Source organism: Urtica dioica, chromosome 4 (assembly GCF_054948205.1).
Source record: "Urtica dioica subsp. dioica isolate 48M chromosome 4, U.dioica_male_clone48M_v1_H2, whole genome shotgun sequence".
Classification (NCBI taxonomy): domain Eukaryota; kingdom Viridiplantae; phylum Streptophyta; class Magnoliopsida; order Rosales; family Urticaceae; genus Urtica; species Urtica dioica.
In genome coordinates this window covers 2,097,280-2,115,335 of record NC_142759.1, presented here as the reverse complement: position 1 = coordinate 2,115,335, position 18,056 = coordinate 2,097,280, and the positions used below count along the sequence as shown (strand labels likewise).

General features: G+C 37.3%; 5 protein-coding genes across 6 annotated transcripts; 2 read left to right on the top strand and 3 right to left on the bottom strand.

Annotated features, from left to right (window-relative positions):
• Positions 1 to 2,936: 2,936 nt before the first annotated feature.
• LOC149399177 (uncharacterized) lies at positions 2,937 to 4,578 on the bottom strand. Its single transcript, XM_089613042.1, has 3 exons — positions 3,747 to 4,578; positions 3,369 to 3,494; positions 2,937 to 3,262 (listed from the first exon to the last, which is right to left on the bottom strand). Exons 1-3 carry the CDS (start codon positions 4,316 to 4,318, stop codon positions 3,115 to 3,117), a joined length of 846 nt encoding a protein of 281 aa, XP_089469168.1. The 5' UTR covers positions 4,319 to 4,578; the 3' UTR covers positions 2,937 to 3,114.
• A 252-nt stretch (positions 4,579 to 4,830) lies between these two features.
• On the bottom strand, positions 4,831 to 7,277 carry LOC149399176 (uncharacterized). Of its 2 annotated transcripts, none has more exons than XM_089611067.1 (4): positions 7,007 to 7,277; positions 6,133 to 6,302; positions 5,960 to 6,059; positions 4,831 to 5,853 (listed from the first exon to the last, which is right to left on the bottom strand). In XM_089611067.1, the coding sequence occupies exons 2-4, from the start codon at positions 6,247 to 6,249 to the stop codon at positions 5,069 to 5,071; spliced, it is 1,002 nt and encodes a 333-aa protein (XP_089467193.1). In that variant the 5' UTR covers positions 6,250 to 6,302; positions 7,007 to 7,277; the 3' UTR covers positions 4,831 to 5,068. The 2 variants fall into 2 exon arrangements, with proteins under 2 accessions (XP_089467193.1, XP_089467194.1); XM_089611068.1 differs by having other exon boundaries at positions 6,133 to 6,265.
• A 1,729-nt stretch (positions 7,278 to 9,006) lies between these two features.
• LOC149399175 (beta-ketoacyl-[acyl-carrier-protein] synthase III A, chloroplastic-like) lies at positions 9,007 to 11,943 on the top strand. The gene is made up of 9 exons (XM_089613450.1): positions 9,007 to 9,149; positions 9,778 to 9,947; positions 10,245 to 10,393; positions 10,479 to 10,615; positions 10,693 to 10,798; positions 10,866 to 10,984; positions 11,072 to 11,136; positions 11,228 to 11,444; positions 11,599 to 11,943. The coding sequence occupies exons 2-9, from the start codon at positions 9,781 to 9,783 to the stop codon at positions 11,818 to 11,820; spliced, it is 1,182 nt and encodes a 393-aa protein (XP_089469576.1). The 5' UTR covers positions 9,007 to 9,149; positions 9,778 to 9,780; the 3' UTR covers positions 11,821 to 11,943.
• A 679-nt stretch (positions 11,944 to 12,622) lies between these two features.
• On the top strand, positions 12,623 to 14,691 carry LOC149399174 (ras-related protein RABH1e). Its single transcript, XM_089612694.1, has 6 exons — positions 12,623 to 12,851; positions 13,484 to 13,554; positions 13,771 to 13,859; positions 13,991 to 14,102; positions 14,179 to 14,269; positions 14,340 to 14,691. The coding sequence occupies exons 1-6, from the start codon at positions 12,735 to 12,737 to the stop codon at positions 14,481 to 14,483; spliced, it is 624 nt and encodes a 207-aa protein (XP_089468820.1). The 5' UTR covers positions 12,623 to 12,734; the 3' UTR covers positions 14,484 to 14,691.
• A 140-nt stretch (positions 14,692 to 14,831) lies between these two features.
• LOC149399173 (adenine deaminase) lies at positions 14,832 to 17,790 on the bottom strand. Its single transcript, XM_089612692.1, has 7 exons — positions 17,665 to 17,790; positions 16,839 to 16,935; positions 16,637 to 16,707; positions 16,020 to 16,292; positions 15,837 to 15,930; positions 15,473 to 15,581; positions 14,832 to 15,215 (listed from the first exon to the last, which is right to left on the bottom strand). The coding sequence occupies exons 1-7, from the start codon at positions 17,686 to 17,688 to the stop codon at positions 15,137 to 15,139; spliced, it is 747 nt and encodes a 248-aa protein (XP_089468818.1). The 5' UTR covers positions 17,689 to 17,790; the 3' UTR covers positions 14,832 to 15,136.
• Between the last annotated feature and the right edge of the window lie 266 nt (positions 17,791 to 18,056).

The window sequence follows — 18,056 nt, the reverse complement described above, 5'->3', positions numbered from 1 at the left end:
ATATATAGAAAAAGATTATTAGTATTATATAAGGATTTTTTTTTTTGAAAAACAAACGGGGCCTCCCTAAAACCTTCCGCCCCCGATATTGGTGGACGGGTAGGAAAGAGCACCCCCTACTTCTCATTAAGACACGGCATCAACCGCAAAGCTCTCCCGCACAAGGGGCGGGAGATCCCTTAAATTACAAAAACCGGTAAAATAACTTTGGTTCGCCCAACGGCACAGTTCATGGGCCGAACCATTCACAATTCTAGGACACCATATGAAATTACAAACATTAAAACTATCAACTAAATCCCATATCTTCTCAAAAGTGGGAGTAAGCATCCAGTTCGGGCTCTGCGAATGAAGCTCCAGACACTCCATGATGACCTTGTTGTCCCCTTCAAAGATAACCCGACCGGAATTTCTGAACTTAGCTAATAAGACAGCCTCAAGCACCGCTAGGAGCTCCGCCTCCAGAGCCGACGCAGCTGAAATCTTTGAACACCACAGCCAGAGAACCGCACCTTCCTCATTCCTCGCCACAATCCCTACAGCAACGCCTCGGCTCGCAAAGGAAGCATCAAGATTAATCTTGACGAAGCCAGCTTCAGGAGGTCTCCATTGCTGTCTAAGACTTGTCGTCGGAGTAGCGACACTAACCAACATTGAAACCGGTCTCCCACAAAACTCCAAAACCCTCTGCCTAATGAATCTAATCGAAGCGTCCTCATTTTCCATCTCGCCGTTGAAAATCAATGAATTCCGGCTGGACCATAACGACTCCATGATAGCCCAAGCCCGAATAAGGAATTCATCTTGACGAACCCCTTGGGAGTTAAGACTAATATTCAGATCAATGAGAGTATTGAGAATCTCCTTGCCATCGTCTTCGACTCTCCAGCTCCAAGAATGTCCCCACCCTTCAACTAACCAAAGCCTCCTCGCTGCTGCACATCGAAAAAAGAGATGGGCCACCGTTTCATCCTCCATCCTGCAGACCCGGCACCGCGAGTCATTATCCATAGAGTGCTTGGCTAGCTTTTTCCCCAGATTAAAGCATTCTGAACCGATTCTCCAAAGGAACATCTTGGCTCGTTCATGAAGTTTTAGTTTCCAAAGAGACTTCCACAAACCATCCCCATCAACTATTGGGACGTTGCAGAGAGCTCTCAAGGCAGATTTGACACTGTAATTGTCATTCTCAGAACTGTCCCAGAAAATAACATCGTCTCTAGGGTATAATACTATTTTTTGTAATAGTAATAAACACGTCCATGCAATTTCTGATTGTAACAAGGGTGAAAGTCGCACATAACTTGTTACATATTTTTTTTTAAGCAAGTCAACTTTTTTTTTTTTAAACAAGTTCTCATTAACGCACCGATGCGACAAAAACTCGATCATATCCCCAAACTCGCAAAACTCAGCACTCTTGGTTCTGTTAGCCCATTGACAAAAAGAATGAGCTAAGCAAGTCAACTTGTTACGTATACCGTGAAATATTCAAATACTGTGTGTTTTCTCAACATGATGATGAAATTGCTGGGCATCAAATGCTCTTTGCTCTTTGTGTATACGCAACCATATGTGAATTTCCACGCACACAAATAAGTTTACAGCGTAGCATATCCTAATAATATCCAAGCTATAATTAGGGTTTTAAGACTTATTAAGCTTAAGACCCAGTAATATATAGGTTATCATAATCATTTCTAAATATATTTATTTTTGTGGGGGTCATAAGCTTCTTTTTCTTCTTCTTGTTAAGAAACTTATGAATAGTACTGCTACAACAATTTAAGCATAATCGAGGTGATTCAATTGGCAAGAGAATATGAAAATGTACTACAAAAAGATGGGCCAAGCGAAATGAGCATTTGAGATCGGAAAAGTGGGGACAAGAAGATCTTCTGGGCAATCTTACATTGTGTTCCTTCACCAAACACACACCTTTTAGCTCTCTATTTTTTGGGTTAATTAGGTCATCCAAGTGCCCTAAAAAAGCCTAAACCCTACCACCCATTTTTCCTTTGGTCAATTTTTATGATGTAACTCTTGTAAGTCTACCTTATCATTTATTGCTACCGATTTTGTATACCAATTTTTTTTTTTTATGAAAAAAATTTCATTCAAACTAAAAAGTTACTAATAAGTAAATTATATATAAAAAAAAAATGGAATTACTCAAAATTAAGCTGACTAGACCAGTCAAAAATAGTGTCGCCAAAGAACTACCAAAGCCTAAACGTAAGATTAAACTTACTCGAGATTCGCTAAAACATTCTCCTAACTCAAAATCGGAGATAATTAAACTCCTACAAATTCAAGTTATGTACACCAACTTAAACAGTAAAACATAAATCGAATTTAAATAGTTAGATGCAACAGAAATATCGATTATGGAATTGGTTGAAGTTCCACTCATATTCTAAATTCATGCTAAAATAGTGTTTAATTTGTAGTAATTATATTTTGGTCCTTATAATTCTTCAACTTTCTTGATTGACCAAAAGAATAAAAATTATACCATAGTTGGCTCCCCTCCCAATTTTTTTTTATTTAACTTGTTTGCTAGTATTTGTTAAACTTAATATTTAAGTTTATTTTATTTGCTCGATTTATTGTAACTAATAACTCTCAATACTTTAAAAGACAATTTAATTTAAAATGAATATAAAGGTGTGAGCATAAATTAGAGATGATGTATCAGCAATGCTTTTAAAAAACCAAAATAAAGACCTCCTCGAGAGTGCATCTAACATTAGAATGTATTTTATTTTCATGTAATCTCGGCGGAACTTTTGTTCTTGTTTTGAAAAAAGAATATTTCATTTTGTGTTAAAAAATAGAATTCGGTTGTGAGCTTAGTAAATAATTTAACATTCAATAAGAATAATGATTTTTTATTATTATTATTATTAGATATGCTCTAACTTCTAACTTACCCCATTGCCTTTGTATTAATTTGAGAATTCAATTAAAATTTGATGAAATGACATATCGTAATCTAGCGACGATATGAAGAAGACCAAGCCAAGCCTATCATACAAAGCTAATTCGTTAGTTTACACTTTACACCTCCACAAAGCGACGTCGTATTGATACATGACAAGAATAAATGCTCTCTCATCTATTCACTGGTGGCAGAAATGTAAATATGGAGTGGGAGTGATGGCCTTCATAACTCACAATCACCATTCTTGGATCCTCCAAACACCTCTCCACATGCTTTCTTGCAGGACAGCCCTTAATTGTGCTACACTTGTAATAGCTCCTTTTTTTTTTTATTACATAAAATTAAAAGAAAAACAATATCATTTTATCATTCTCATGAAATTACATAAAAAAAAAACAAAAAAATGTTATGATCATATACATACCTGGGATATGGAGACCCTTTAATGGGCTTCTGACCATATTTCCTCCAAGAATAATCATCCCTTGGTATGTCTGCTAACTTGTTGCTCACGCAAGGAATCTTAATTCTTCTCTTTATTCTCGTCTTCCTTCAATTGGCAAGACCAATAGTGTACACATGGTTATCAAAAATTCATCTCAAGTTCACAACTACTCGCTAATTATGGAATAATAAAATAAAATAAAGTTCAATCGGGCTAATGATTCGAAAGAAGGGACGAAGCTTAAGGACATTACTCAGAGAAACTCATTTTAAAATTTCATATGTAACCTAAAGAGGAACGTTAAAAATAATAATTCAAAATCAATATATTAGTGACTTGTTTCGCAAGGAATCTTACTTTCGCTTTGAGCAGTGACATCCACCGGTTGAGGCAACACATGTTGAACCCGTGTCTTCGCTTTTCCCTCCAAATCTACTTCCGTCCAAACTCGTCTGCGAGAATTGGGTCAACCCTGATCCCGAATCGCCGCACATGTAAAAACCATTTCTCGTGGCCAAACAAGCTGCGTCGCGATTGGTCTGTTGAGTAAAAAACTGACCCATGAGTAAGGCTTGAGAAGGATTGGGATTGGATGGCACGTTTTCTAGTGCAAAGCTTGGAAGTTCCATAAATTCGGAGCAGCTTATGTGTTGGGATTCGGGTGAACAAGGACCTTTCCTGATCCTCCTTTTCTGTTGAAGCAGAAATAGAAGCTTTTTGAACTCATCAATGGCCTCAGTGCCAACATGGCTTACTTGTTCAACGCTTCTCTCTTTGTTCACCAAACTAAGAAACTGGTTTGCTTTCTTCAGACTGTTCTGAGCTGCCTCATGAAATTTGAAATCCCATCTTGAAGCCATATTCAAGAAAAAAAAAAACTCACAAAATCTCAAGCCTTTGCTATCATCACAACACACACACACACACATATATACGGCAGATTCACTTGATTGGTTAGATTTTCCATTAGTACAACTATCTGGTGGGAATTCCAATTTGGCTAGTTAGTCAATGGTGGTTTAAGTTTCACAACCCACTATCTCCAATGCATATCTGAAAACATGTATCACCCAAAAAAAGAGAGATGAAAAATGAGATCTAGCCAAGTCTCATCCTTATTGTGGTTGATCACGTAAGATCTAATCATTGCTAAAAACAGATGTAGAAATATGATCACTTATTAAATAATATAAATATCCTCTTGTTTCAGTGGTTCTTCTGTTTGAATTAGCATTAGTGGTATAGATACATTAGTTTAAATGTATATTTAAATAAGAGTATTCTGTCACTGAACTCTTGCATATATAATAAATAAACTAGAAAAGTAGCACTGAAGCTCAAGCTATTGATTTGAGCCAGATTGGATTTCCTTCTTTCTTTCAAGCGTGGGAATAGAGGTAGATAGTGTATTAGGTTTATCTTTTATTAGGTAAGAAAGCAATTTGTAGTCATCATCAATTAATTCTTGATACTAAAGAATTGGGTTTTACATCATGTTTGTGTGTGAACGTGAATTTGATAAGCTAATTATACAAATCCATGGACCACTTAGAGTGTATTTAAGATTAAAAGTGTTATTAATGTTATCTCAAACTAATTACAGCTGGGCATGAACGCAATCCAATCCTAGATGCAGAGACAATTAAATAAAAATAAATTAATGGGAGAGCGAAGGGGAGTCACGGGAATCTGCTGCGGCGCTTGCCTTGCCTGGTTCTGGTGGGGACGCAGAAGCGCCAGGTGTCGGCCATCCGTTGGGCCTGCATTCTCTTGTACTCTCTGGAGCGCAAGACTCCCTCGAGGATGTCGATGTCCTCTCGGATCTCGTGCCTCGTCAGCGACGCCATTCCCGGCAGAACGTCCCTCTGAAAGTCCTTCATTCTCCGACGACCCATTCTTATCTTCACGCCGCTCTCTCCCAAATCCGGCGACGGCTTCAACGCCGACGACTCTTCGTCGCCGTTGCACTCTTCGAGCCCTAACGTGAATCGCTCAAAGGAATCCGAAGTCTCCTCGTTCTCGAAAGAGATGCGCATCAGTAATTCCGCGGCCTCGTGGACCACAGCGTTATCAACGTCGCTACTCGTAGCGACGTCCTCGGATTTCCCTTTCTCTCGGATCGCCTCTTTTTGGGAAGTCGCGTCGGAGGAGTCTCCTTCGGCTCGGCCGACGAGCTCGATCGACGCGCTGGGCGTCAAAGGGTCGTTATTGTCGCGGTAAGCTTTGTTGAGGTCAAACTCCAACGCTGTCGAGCTCGGAGGACTCTTTCGCTGCTTCTTCGGAGAAGCGTCTTCGTTCAAGTCGAAGAAGACGTGACGTCTTTCCGAATCGTCATTTTCCGAGTCTTCCAAGTCAATGACTTCCCGAGAAAGGTCAACGTCGAACCAAGTCCTCTTTCCACTTCGCGTCCTTTTGTAGTTCTCGTCTCCGACGCTCAGCGAGAGCTTCAAGCTGTCGTGATGACCTGAAAAAATAATAATCACCCGCGGCAGCGCACAGGTTAAGCTCGTCTCTCACTCTCGCGCAGCCAATCGATTGAGTAACATCTTACGAAAATTTGGAGGTCTTACCGAGATGTTGCAGCTTATAATATCCTCCGAAGAAATCCGGGCCGTCGTTTTGCATCACCAGAGTCCTTTGAGTTCCGTGTATGCGGTGGAGTTCGTGAACCTGAACACGGATTTCGTCGCTATAAAAAAAAAACACACGATCCTAATCCGTATTAAAAGCTCCGAGTAAAAACCTGGCTCTGAAATATGATTTCTTGAGTGACCATGGTCTTTTCGAAAACTTCTTTAAGCGGCGCAGAATCAACGCAGACATCGACTGAGTTCAGATCAAAATCTCGCCGCATAAACATTTTGTCCCCACAATGCCTGCTCAAATCAGATCCAAATTCATGGTCTTTTTGGCCTGAGAAAAATTAATACAACTATTATCCACGAACAAATGTAGCAGAGTACATCCATTTGATTTCTTCAACGTAATTAGTTTTAAAAAAAATAGGGGAGTTAAAGCATAATTTCAATTTTCACTAATCGATCAACATGTTTTACACATTTGTCCATATTTGCATGATAAGGAATGATAAGTAAATTATCTCTTCTTGCTTCCTTATATAAAGAAAATGGTAAGAAAGGAAAAACATCACAGATTTCATAATGATATATATACTGCTCAATGCTACTGCATAAATATAATAACTACCATAAAGACAAAATAAAAATCCATACTCTGGATGTGAATAAAGGGACGTACAAAAACAACCCAGATTGTACTAAAAAAATATAAAGCAATGCAAATACTATCAACGATCAATCCCTCTTACAGAGTGATTCGTACAAATAATAATAAATAAATAAAAACATGAGTAATCGATGGCCCTTTGAAAAATGCATGAAAAAAAGGCAACAACATTTTGTCCTTTTTCTCTCGAATCAAAGAAACAGAGCGGAAAATAAATGAATAATATTATTAAAAATAAATAAAAAGTAAAAAACACAAACAACAAAGACGGTCAAAACTAACAAGGCATTTTAGCCGGCGAGAAATCTGATCGAAACAAAATATATCAATAAACACGCACACACAATAATGCAGACTCATACGCAAAATACCTGACGTTGATCTTCAAACGAAAGAACTCATGTTTGATGATTCAGTCTCTCCACTAAATTGCAACATCAAATCCTGAGAGAGAAAGAGAGAGACCATCCATAACGAGAGAAAAAGCAAAAGGTTCCAAAATCCAAAATGGGTATTTGGACGAGAGAGAGAGAGAGAGAGAGAGAGAGAGATCTCGTCAGAGAGGCACTGAGTGATGATGATGGATGGTAAAGATAATTCTCTCTCTGTTTTATTTAGACAGAAAGAAAGAGAGGCACTGTGTGAGTGAGTGAATATTGGTGCGCGTGTGAGATCAATATTCAATACACACACTTAATTAAATCATAAATAATAATATTATATTTATTTGCCTTTCTGTTTCATGCTTTCTTCTTCTCTGTCTGTTGCTATCTTGTCAAAGCCGGATCCTAAAAGAAAATTAAAATATGGATGAATTACATAAAATCCCTCTGAACTCTTACATTATTAACAGAGTACCCCCTAAATTTACAATCGTTGCAAACATTTACCATCAACTTTTAAATAGTAACAAAATTTTCCCCTCCGTCTAAATGTTAACAGAATTTAGACGGGTGTCATCTTTTTCATGGTTGATATTTAAATTACATAAATAATATTAACTTTTATACATAACTATGATAAATAATATTGTTGAATAAAAACTAATATATAAAAGAAAAAAGAAATGCAAGAGTATCGCTTTCTCTCTCTCTGCCGTCACCATCGTTGAACCCATTTTGAATGCGCCTACTTGTAGAAATTCAAGTACTGAGATTTTTATTTTATGATATTTTGCAAGAAATCTCTATCCGATGGTATCAATATAGAAACCAAGTCCAACTTGTACATGATTCAATATCAGTTTAAATTGATGATATAAAAAAATGGACCGAAAAAAAAGTTGAGAGGTTATTATGAGAGAAAGAGAGAGAGACGGGGGTGAATAATAAGAAGAAAAAAATAGATGAAAAAAGTTTTTGTTTTCTATTTTCTAATTTTTGTAGTTGTACTGAAATATTATTTTGCAGTTGTTTTCAAAAAGCTGTTTGGTACAGTTTTCATTTTTGTTTTTGATATATTGAAAAAACTGAAAAAAGTGTTTGGTACAGTTTTCATTTTTGTTTTTGAAAAAATGAAAAGAGAAGATGAGGAGAAGGAGGAGAGAAGAGAAGAATCTATTCCAAGATTTGATAATAAATAAACAAATAAGAGAAAAAGGAAATAAGAAAATACAAAGAAAAAAATAGGGGTTGTTGATTTTTAACCAAAACTAAATTATAAAATTGGAACGTAACCAACGTTTGCAAACTTTTAAGAAAATAACCAATGACAATTATATTTGACTTAAATATCTTTATATTAAACATGTTATACTTAATAGAAAAATGTAAATAATTTAAAAATTCGACAATTAATATATCAATAGTGAACTCCGGCGAAATACATGATTTTTCATCTAGCACAGTGAGTCTATTTTGAAGTTCTTCTCGTTACGAATCCGTAGGGTTTGGAATCACTCAATTTCGATTTCATATGAGGAAGATATGAATTTTTGAAGTTTTGATGAGAAAAAAACTGTATGAGAGAGAAAGTGACGAATTATTGTAGCAAAAAAATGACAAAATAGGAAATTTGGTTGGCTTATTCAAATGCCACCTCATTTGTTTGACTATTTTCTTAAAAGTTTTCAAACGTCGGCTATATCTCAAACGTGATGTTTATCTCAAACGTGATGTTTGGAATGCGCTAATAAGTTACAAATTTTAAGAAAATATTAATAGATTTATTCCACACCGATTTACTTATTTATCTTTAATTTTGGGCTCATGCAACATGTACATGTTTAAAAGTCGTTAAAATATAAACAGGTGGGGTAACTTTGTTACTATTTAAAAGTTACAGGTAAACGTTTATAAAGTTTACAAATTTAGAGAGAACTTTGTAAATAGTGTAAGAATTCAGGAGGATTCCATGTAATTAATCCCACTTCATAAGATGTCTATATGTACTAACTCTGTACTCTGAATATAATTTAATTTAAAAATAAAATATATATATATATATAATTCTTAAATATGAAAACATAGTAATTGCCGTCGCTCCCAATCGCTCGCCGTCTCGCCTTCTCACCAGGTGATGTTCAAACTTCAAACTCTTAGTTTAAGTTTTTTATTTTATTCTGTTGCCGTGTTGATTAGTATTGCTTGAATTCCCTATATCATTGCGAAAATATATAATTGATACTCGAGAGTAATTTTTGTTGTTTTTAGTTTATGTAATTTGAAATCGTCTGAAGTTCAAATTCCGTTTTTGGCAAAGTCTAATCAAGATATACCAGGTAGAGCATTTTAGGGCTTAGATGATGGTTTTTGTTCGTGTATTTGGATTATGGGGGAATTTGTCCAGGGTTATGACTTAAAAGTTTAGGGGAAAAAAAGAAAAAAAAAGAAGGATGTTTTAGTATTTTTTGCGTTTTTCTTAGTTGAAACTGAATAAAAGTAAATGAAAAAGAAAAAGTCTTTATAACAAGTCCAAATCTGCGCAAAGTGGTGTTCAAGCAAGGTCATTCACGTACATTTTCCAGACCTAAAGCGTACGTTACTGAGGCGGCTTTTTTACCGTTTCAATGCCTCATTACGTATGTTTTTTTTAACACATTGTTTCCTCGGACTCTAGGAAGAAAGATCTCTTCTTTATAACTATTATTCTCTTATTATACTCTTTGCTCATGTATGTTTGTGTTATTTATTGGTGGTTTCAGAAAATGGCTAATGCATCTGGGTTTTTAACCGCTCCTTCAATCCCGAGGCTGAAGATTCAGACTCCCATTGGGATTTTCCGATCCGGGTTCTGCTATTCGAGGCTGTATTGCTCCGCCACCATCGAAGGTTCCGACAAGATTGTCTCTCCTTCTCAATCTCGACATCCAAGGTATGTTTGGATTGAATTGCATGTGTCACACAAGATTTTATAGTCTTGAGTTTCTTTATGGGGTTATCGAGCGTGACAAGAATGCTCTGAATATTCGATTCTGAGTTCGTTGAGCTTGGGATGTGAATTCTGTGCCAAAATTTTGTCTGCAAAACCTGGATGTGTCACTGCATGGCTTTTTGTGTGTGTGATAAGTTTCGGTTTCTGTCTCAAAAAGAAGGAAAGAAAGTGAAAAGTTGGATTAAATGTTCTTGCTTCGTGTTCAAGTCAAAGCATGTTATGTGTTTGTTGTGACAGGCTTGTGAGTCAAGGGTGCAAGCTAGTTGGGTGTGGGTCAGCGGTACCGAGTCTGAAGATTTCGAACGACGATCTTTCCAAGATTGTCGATACAAACGACGAGTGGATTTCGGTTCGCACCGGAATCCGCAACAGACGCGTCTTATCAGGTTGGTTGGTTCGTTTCGTTTTTATTGATTTATTTCTTCTTCTTTCCGTGCGATTAGAGCGATTGTCATTTGTTTGGGGTTTCAGGGAAAGATAGTCTGATAAGCTTATCGGTGGAGGCGGCGGAGAGAGCGCTGGAGATGGCTCAGGTCCACCGTGATGACGTGGACCTCGTCTTAATGTGTACCTCCACGCCCGAGGACCTTTTCGGCAGCGCTCCTCAGGTTTTTATTATTCGAGTCATTTTGGGATAGCCCTATTTATGTTCAATTATTTGAATCAGCGTTCAATTATGTTTCAGGTCCAAAAGGCGCTCGGGTGCAAGGGAAACCCGTTGGCGTACGATATTACGGCCGCGTGCAGCGGGTTCGTGTTGGGTCTAGTCTCCGCTGCTTGTCACATCAGGGGTAAAATCGACTTTTCGCTCTCCTCAATCTTCGGCCGCTAAAAATGCATGTTTGTATATAAATACAGGAGGGGGTTTCAAGAACGTTCTGGTGATCGGTGCGGACGCTCTTTCTCGCTACGTCGATTGGACCGACCGAGGCACTTGTATTCTCTTTGGCGACGCCGCCGGTGCCGTTCTACTTCAGGTCCGTCTCATTCAAACTTAAATTCACTCCAACACTATATGTATCGAAATAAAGAAAGAAAAGAGCGTTGAAATCATTGCCGTGCAGGCCTGTGACAGCGAAGAAGACGGTTTGCTCGGGTTCGACTTGCACAGCGACGGCGACGGCCAAAGGTCAGTTCTCCGTTCGGTTCTGTATAAAATGAAACCCGTTTTCGGATCTCTCACAAAAAAGATATTGAAAGGAAGTTGCGATACAATGCAGGCATTTACACGCGAGCATGAAGGAAGAAGAGAAGGAAACAGGCACGAACGGGTCGGTGGTTGACTTTCCTCCGCGGCGGTCATCGTACTCTTGCATTCAGATGAACGGAAAAGAGGTCTTCCGGTTCGCTCTGCGGAGCGTTCCTCAGACCATCGAGGCCTCTCTCGCCATGGCCGGCCTTTCCACCTCCAACATCGACTGGTTGCTTCTCCATCAGGTACACCCGAAATCTCCCCGTTATAATACATGGAAAATTACAGGAATGGTGTTTTTTTTTTTAGTTAGAGACGTTACTCTTGCAATTATTTTTTTAAAAAAGCGCTCGCACTATGTGTGTGTATGTTTTTGATTGGGTGGGTGAATATTTGCAGGCGAACCAGAGGATCATAGACGCGGTGGCGACGAGGTTGGAAGTGGGTGAGGATCGAGTGATATCGAACCTCGCAAACTACGGAAACACGAGCGCCGCTTCGATTCCGTTGGCGTTGGACGAGGCAGTCAGAAGCGGAAAAGTCAAAGACGGTCAAACGATCGCTGCAGCCGGATTCGGGGCCGGTCTCACTTGGGCCTCCGCTATTCTCAGATGGCGTTGACACCTTTTTTGTTTTTGTGTTACCGTTTCGCATTTCTCTTGTCTAACCAAGAACCCGGAATAGTTTTATTTTTTTGCTTGTTTTTTTACCGTTCCCCTCAATAAAAATTGCTGATTTTTTTTTTCCCTCAGCAGCCATAAACTTAGCTTCAATTCTTGCAACACAAATCACTTTAAATTACTCATAAAACACGTATAAAACAGTTTCTAATAAGTATTGAAATTTTTGTTCCCCCCACTGTTCACGCAACCATAAGGGACCGTAAAATATTAAAACTTGAACGGAAGTTTTCAATTATGATTTTGAAGCTTGTGGAATTGAACCCCTTCCACATGCTCGGGTTTACCCGGAGGCCTCCGAAGCTCAAAAGCATTGTGTTATATAAATTTAAACATTTTTTTTCTTTTCATTTCTTCAGGCTTTTTTTCAATATTTGTGTAAGAGCCCCTAGTTCAATACTCATGATTCTCATGAGTTGGGTAGAAAGATAAAATATTTTCTAAAAGAGGAAATGCGCGTTCTTAGAATGCGTTAGCCAATTTATAGTCCGTTTTTCTTTCTTTTACGTTCGTTAGCTTAACCCCCAAGTTTCAAAGAGACTCGTTTCAAAACCCACTCTCGCCATTATAGCAAAAGAGTAGGGGCAAATCGGGCAAATCGAAAAGAAAGAATTTGACTTTAGCCCGTCCTTGTCGTGCTTGGCGGTTTCTTCTCTTCATTACCAAAATCGATATGTACGTGTATCAACGATATAAATACATTTCCGCTCAAATATATATATACAAATCATTTTCTGTCTCTTTCTTCCTCTTCTTCTTCTTCTTCGAGGAATTTTCTTAGATTCAGATCCAATCCGCAATTCGATTCTTTCTCTTTCTCTCTAAAGCCTCCTGAGAATCTAGGGAGAGAGAATAATGGCGTCTGTTTCACCTCTGGCGAAATACAAGCTCGTCTTCCTCGGCGATCAGTCCGTCGGCAAAACCAGCATCATCACTCGTTTCATGTACGACAAATTTGACACCACCTATCAGGTAATTGCTTTATCTCTCCTTCTTTTATCTTCGATTGATCAATCGGTCTTATTTTTTTCTTTTTCTGGATCGTATTTGTTTGTTTGATCGTCGTTGATTCTTTCGCGAGTGTGTGTCGTTAATCGTCTTTGTTTGTTCGTCATTGATCGTGTTTGTGCTATCGATTCCTTAATTTCGTTCATTATTGTGTGAGTATTTCTGTACGAGCTTATGTTCGATTTCTTGACGCTTTTGGTACGTGTCTTATCATTCGATCTTGATTCGGTTTTTTTTATGCTATATATTAGTCACATACATTGACAAAATTGAATATTTGATTGTGTTTCTTTAATATAATTATTGTTAATGATAGTGTATAATTCAACGGAATCTTGGGAAACGATGAAGCTAATTATGTTTCAGCTAACAAGTTCTGGCTCGATCGGGAGGTTTTATTTGGTCAAATCATAAAAAGAAAAAAAAAACCGAATTACAAGAAATGCTTGTTTTTCTCTCTATGCTATCAATTACGAGCAAACATAACCTAAATTAGATTTTAGTAGAAACTGCTACAAAAATATTGAAAGATTAGACAGAATTGAGCTTTGATCCCTGTGGACTGAGATTATGATTAATCGGTTTGTGAAACACAGGCAACAATTGGAATTGACTTTTTGTCGAAAACAATGTATCTTGAAGATCGGACTGTTCGCTTGCAGCTCTGGTGAGTTTCTGATTAATAATTCATTTTTTTTCCTATTCCTTTAAATAACTGTTTTTAGCGATCTCATTATCAGACCCTGAGTAGTGGTTTGGTTTTTTTATCTAAAATTTATGGATCCGGATCTATGATTGCTTGCCTATAACTGCAATGAGCGATGAATCCATAATCGCAACGACAAGCATTTGGTGAATTTCGTGTTTTTTTTGGTTGATGCAGGGACACTGCAGGACAGGAAAGATTTAGGAGTCTCATTCCGAGCTACATCAGAGACTCTTCTGTTGCAGTAATTGTTTATGACGTATCCAGTAAGTTTTACTTTTCACTTTTATACACACCTTGTCTTACAACTTTTCAAAACCATTTTACCTCATGGGAAACATGGCAAGTCATGTTCCTACCACAAATCAATTATAAAAAAAATATCTCTGGTTTGCAGATAGACAGTCTTTCTTGAGCACCAATAGATGGATCGAGGAAGTACGGACCGAGCGGGGCACCGATGTGATCATCGTCCTAGTCGGTAACAAAACCGATCTTGTCGATAAAAGGTGAGTGTTTGGAATTACCTAATCTATGATCCCATTTTTAATTCACGGTTTCTGATCGGTTTGGATTCTGAAACAGGCAGGTATCAATAGAGGAAGGAGAGTCCAAGTCCCGGGAGTTCGGAGTAATGTTCATAGAGACCAGTGCAAAAGCGGGATTTAACATCAAGGTACGAGTTGAAAACACAAAAGTAACTTAATATCTGAATGGTCACTGAGAAAATAAAAATAAAATTGCAGCCACTCTTCCGCAAAATCGCGGCTGCTTTGCCGGGAATGGAAGCCCTTTCTTCGGCAAAACAAGAAGACATGGTTGACGTTAATCTCAAACCCACCGCCAACTCATCACAGAACGAGCAACAAGGTGGAGGCTGTGCTTGTTAGACCCTCGGACAAAATGTTTTTGACAAGACAATACCATAATTTGGTTTGTATAAAAGCTACTGAAAAAGTCAGACCCAGAGAGATTCAGACTTTTTTTGTCATTTTTTTTTCCGAGTGTAGAACCAACAAATGTTGCTCAAGTTCTAACAGAGTATAGTTTTCCGCATTGTTTGTATTGCTACTATATAACTGTTCCATTTCTTTTTAACTGTGTTTTGTTCTTGAAACTTCAAGCCTCTGTTGTTATAAATGATTTTTTTTTTCTTTTTTTACTATACCAATCTACATGTTCATGTCATGGGAATGTACTGAATTATTTGTGTTTTTTTTTTCTATTAAGAAAGCTTTTAGACTATATGTGAAAGAAACTGAATCAATTTACACACAAAGCCTAATGATAAAATGCCTAGAAGAGAGTTTAACAGTAGGAACTAAAAAAGAATAAAAATGAAAGAATAAATAAATAAAAATAAAGCAACCCAAGACTGACATAAATTGCCAAAGGCAAAAAAAAAAAAAAAAAAAAAAAAAAAAAAAAAAAACCCACTTAAGCCTAATTCTATCAACTAAAATAAATATTTACACGTCTCACAAATGGAACTGTACTAATTCACTGAATCCAGATAACAAAGTTGAAACATGATTCACGTAGATCATTGAATACTTGCATCGCCGTTCTGTTGTCTGACTTTTAATGTGAGGTAAATCAGTACTAGTGTCCCGAAAATTGACCTGGAAAAAAGATAGTCAAGTCGTTTACTGAATAAGAAAAATCGTGCGAGCGGCTTCCGAGCCTAATCAACTACTTTCTTTCTGGTTTCTATAGTCTCTCTCTGCTAATTTTGGGAGTGATGGGTCTTTTGTTTTGTTACCACATGGAATAAGATTTTATCGATTGTTCTATAAAGCTAACATAATTAACAGCAAGAAGTGTAAATTAGATTGTACAAACGCGACCTTTTTTTTTCTAGTTTAGAGAGCTTGCTTACAAGATTGAGAACAAAAGAACGATCTTCCTCGAGTCTAGTGAGGCAGCTCGTCTACATCTTTTCCAGTGATTATTCGGTGCTTCATGAACCCTCTCAGCTCCCCCTTTATCTGTTACAAAAAAAATGATGATTTGAACACATTGCTTTTTCAAGTTTGTAACTTGACTATACATTCAAGTTCTCTAATATGATTGAAAGAGATCACAGTTTGAGCTTATAGTTCAAAAGCTTCATAGACAGAATGATTAGTGAATAAAATTTTCAAAAAGTTATTCGACGAAAATAAATCATAGTTAAAGAGGGTTTTTTTTTTCGGAGGTACATCGCCAGTTGGTAAATAATAGCGCTTTTAGACTGGGCTTACCTCTTGGGCTCGTAGCTCCGTAATTCATGAGAAGTTGGATGAGTTTTGCACCGACACTCACACTTGCTTGCCTTCTCAACACTCTCTGCAAGTGCTATATCCGCCCGCAAATTTTATAATTCGACCGGGTGAAAGAAAAAACAATATAACACTGAAACAGCGATTAATTATTGAAAAACTCACAATCAAGGCGCTCTCGTTTTTCAAACTTTCCACTGCTTTGTCATCGAACACAGCCATTTTTGTGGAATCCTTTTCCGGGTTCATGTCTACGACAAACGAGGGATAGGAATCTCCGCCGTTCATGTGTAAATCGATGCAGCTCTGGCAGTTGGATTCTGTGTCTGAGAAGCCCTGATCTTTAGCATGATTCGGAACTTGTAGGAACTTTAGAAAAGCCAATTGAGAAGCACATTGTAGGTTGTTTTTCTCCGGGATGCTATACACATCTTTAGACTGCATGGTTCAGAAATATGCAAGCAGGTTCGTATAATGGCATAAGTGAATGTGTTGGAAATCAAATAATGAAAATATCGTTTCTTTTATTACATGTTCTCGACATTTCTTCGGTGTTTATCCTCATTCGGAGAGGAATATCCGATGCCCCCGTAGCGAGTCGTATCACAATAACTAAATAATCGAGTGATACGCTAATATAATTGCAGTAATGGTAAAAGACTCGATGAAAACCGTCGTGTTAAATATGAAAGCGGGTCAACTACCAAAGTTAAGCTATAAGTGAAGACATAAAACCGTGATGTTATGACGTGTATAATATTTTGGCTTAAGGTGTAACTTACATGAGAGCAATCCAGTGGGTATTTCAAGCTTTGCGGAAGTGAAGGGTCGTCAAAAAGTAAAGGCAATATATCTGAAAGTAGTAAAAAACCCACAGAGAAGTTCAATCAACATGTTCCTTCTTCATGAATTGAAAAACACGACATCATCAAACCAAATCAGACATCTATATTTCATGAAGAAAAAAAAGGAAACAAAGATTACCCAGAGAACACTGATGTTTCCCGTCATCAAAACCAGGGTTTAGTATTTCGAAACCCGGATAGCTGACAGTTAGATTGCAACTTCCATCCACAGTTCCCTGTGACAAGTTCAAGTGTCAATCCATGATTGACCAACCTTGTAAAATAGTATAAATAAGAAATCCAGTATCTCAAGAATGTACAATTTACCATCATCTTCGTTATGAAAATGTTAATTCTACCAAACACAGAACTTGATTAAACATATTCAGCTTTTTTACTCACTTTTTTTCCCTTCCTATCTCTAACCTTTATCAAGAGGATTGGGGAGAATAAAAAAAAAAAAAAAAAATGGGTCCAGTTGTTTGTATACTAAAAAGTAAAAGTATTTTAATGATATTAAATCATAGTCTAAAGCCCATTCATCACTGAGCTCACCATGTCCATCCTTGATAACAGCACATAGTTCCACATTCACAGCCAAACACACAAAAATAAAAATGCACAAAGAAATATAAATAAGTCAAAAAAAAAAATTTTCAAATCATACTATTACAATTTATTCTGCCAAAGAAAAATGGGTCAAGAACTAATCCGAAACTAATCGGCTTCGCTTTTTTCTTTTTTTGGAATCATAACTAAAAATTAGCAAAATCCTCAATCTTTTACATCCGACAGTGTAGAACTCCTCACCGTAAAATAGCGAGCTCAGAAATATCAATACCTATTTTTTTCAATGAGGTAAAGTAAAATCCTCTATTTGGCATCGCATGCATCAAAATTGAGGCCTTAAATTGAAATATTCATAAAAGAAAGAAGAGAAATAAGCCATGTTTAAAGAGAATTACCTCGTCAGAGGGCTTGGAAGCCATTGAAGAGGAAATGTGAAAACAGAGGAAAGTCTATGTTCGAAGATTCCTCTGAGAGCTCTGAGAGAATTCAGATATGAGTTTGTGACTATGAGAGAGAGGCTTGGATATGAACGTTGCATCGTAAGAGGAAGCTTTTTATAATATTTATTTTTTTATTTAGTTTTATTTTATATAATTGGCGCGATTCGCCAGAAAAGTGCTTCTGACTACGACAAACGATTCCAACGACTGATTCCTAACAGTGCTTCATGTATATGTTTTGACTAAATCACCCTTATCTTTTAGCCTTTATTACTACTTACTCAATCAAAAACAAAACAAATTTACTCACTCTTTTTTTTTTACTCTTTCTTCTTTACTAGGTAGTA

Excerpts from the sequence above, each read along its gene's own strand:
- LOC149399177 (XM_089613042.1), bottom strand. The coding sequence starts at position 4,318 with ATGTGTGTGTGTGTGTGTTGTGATGATAGCAAAGGCTTGAGATTTTGT. Across the intron at positions 3,495-3,746 it reads TGTCACTGCTCAAAGCGAAA|GAAGACGAGAATAAAGAGAA; the intron begins GTAAGATTCCTT and ends TGCCAATTGAAG. Across the intron at positions 3,263-3,368 it reads AAAGGGTCTCCATATCCCAG|GAGCTATTACAAGTGTAGCA; the intron begins GTATGTATATGA and ends AAAAAAAAAAAG.
- LOC149399175 (XM_089613450.1), top strand. The coding sequence starts at position 9,781 with ATGGCTAATGCATCTGGGTTTTTAACCGCTCCTTCAATCCCGAGGCTG. Across the intron at positions 10,394-10,478 it reads CAACAGACGCGTCTTATCAG|GGAAAGATAGTCTGATAAGC; the intron begins GTTGGTTGGTTC and ends TTGGGGTTTCAG. Across the intron at positions 10,616-10,692 it reads TTTTCGGCAGCGCTCCTCAG|GTCCAAAAGGCGCTCGGGTG; the intron begins GTTTTTATTATT and ends ATTATGTTTCAG.
- LOC149399173 (XM_089612692.1), bottom strand. The coding sequence starts at position 17,688 with ATGGCTTCCAAGCCCTCTGACGAG. Across the intron at positions 15,931-16,019 it reads AAAACGAGAGCGCCTTGATT|CACTTGCAGAGAGTGTTGAG; the intron begins GTGAGTTTTTCA and ends GGGCGGATATAG. Across the intron at positions 15,216-15,472 it reads GTTCTTTTGTTCTCAATCTT|GTCAATTTTCGGGACACTAG; the intron begins GTAAGCAAGCTC and ends TCTTTTTTCCAG.
- LOC149399174 (XM_089612694.1), top strand. The coding sequence starts at position 12,735 with ATGGCGTCTGTTTCACCTCTGGCGAAATACAAGCTCGTCTTCCTCGGC. Across the intron at positions 13,555-13,770 it reads ACTGTTCGCTTGCAGCTCTG|GGACACTGCAGGACAGGAAA; the intron begins GTGAGTTTCTGA and ends TGGTTGATGCAG. Across the intron at positions 14,103-14,178 it reads ACCGATCTTGTCGATAAAAG|GCAGGTATCAATAGAGGAAG; the intron begins GTGAGTGTTTGG and ends ATTCTGAAACAG.
- LOC149399176 (XM_089611067.1), bottom strand. The coding sequence starts at position 6,249 with ATGTTTATGCGGCGAGATTTTGATCTGAACTCAGTCGATGTCTGCGTT. Across the intron at positions 6,060-6,132 it reads AAATCATATTTCAGAGCCAG|GTTCACGAACTCCACCGCAT; the intron begins GTTTTTACTCGG and ends ATCCGTGTTCAG. Across the intron at positions 5,854-5,959 it reads TTATAAGCTGCAACATCTCG|GTCATCACGACAGCTTGAAG; the intron begins GTAAGACCTCCA and ends TTATTTTTTCAG.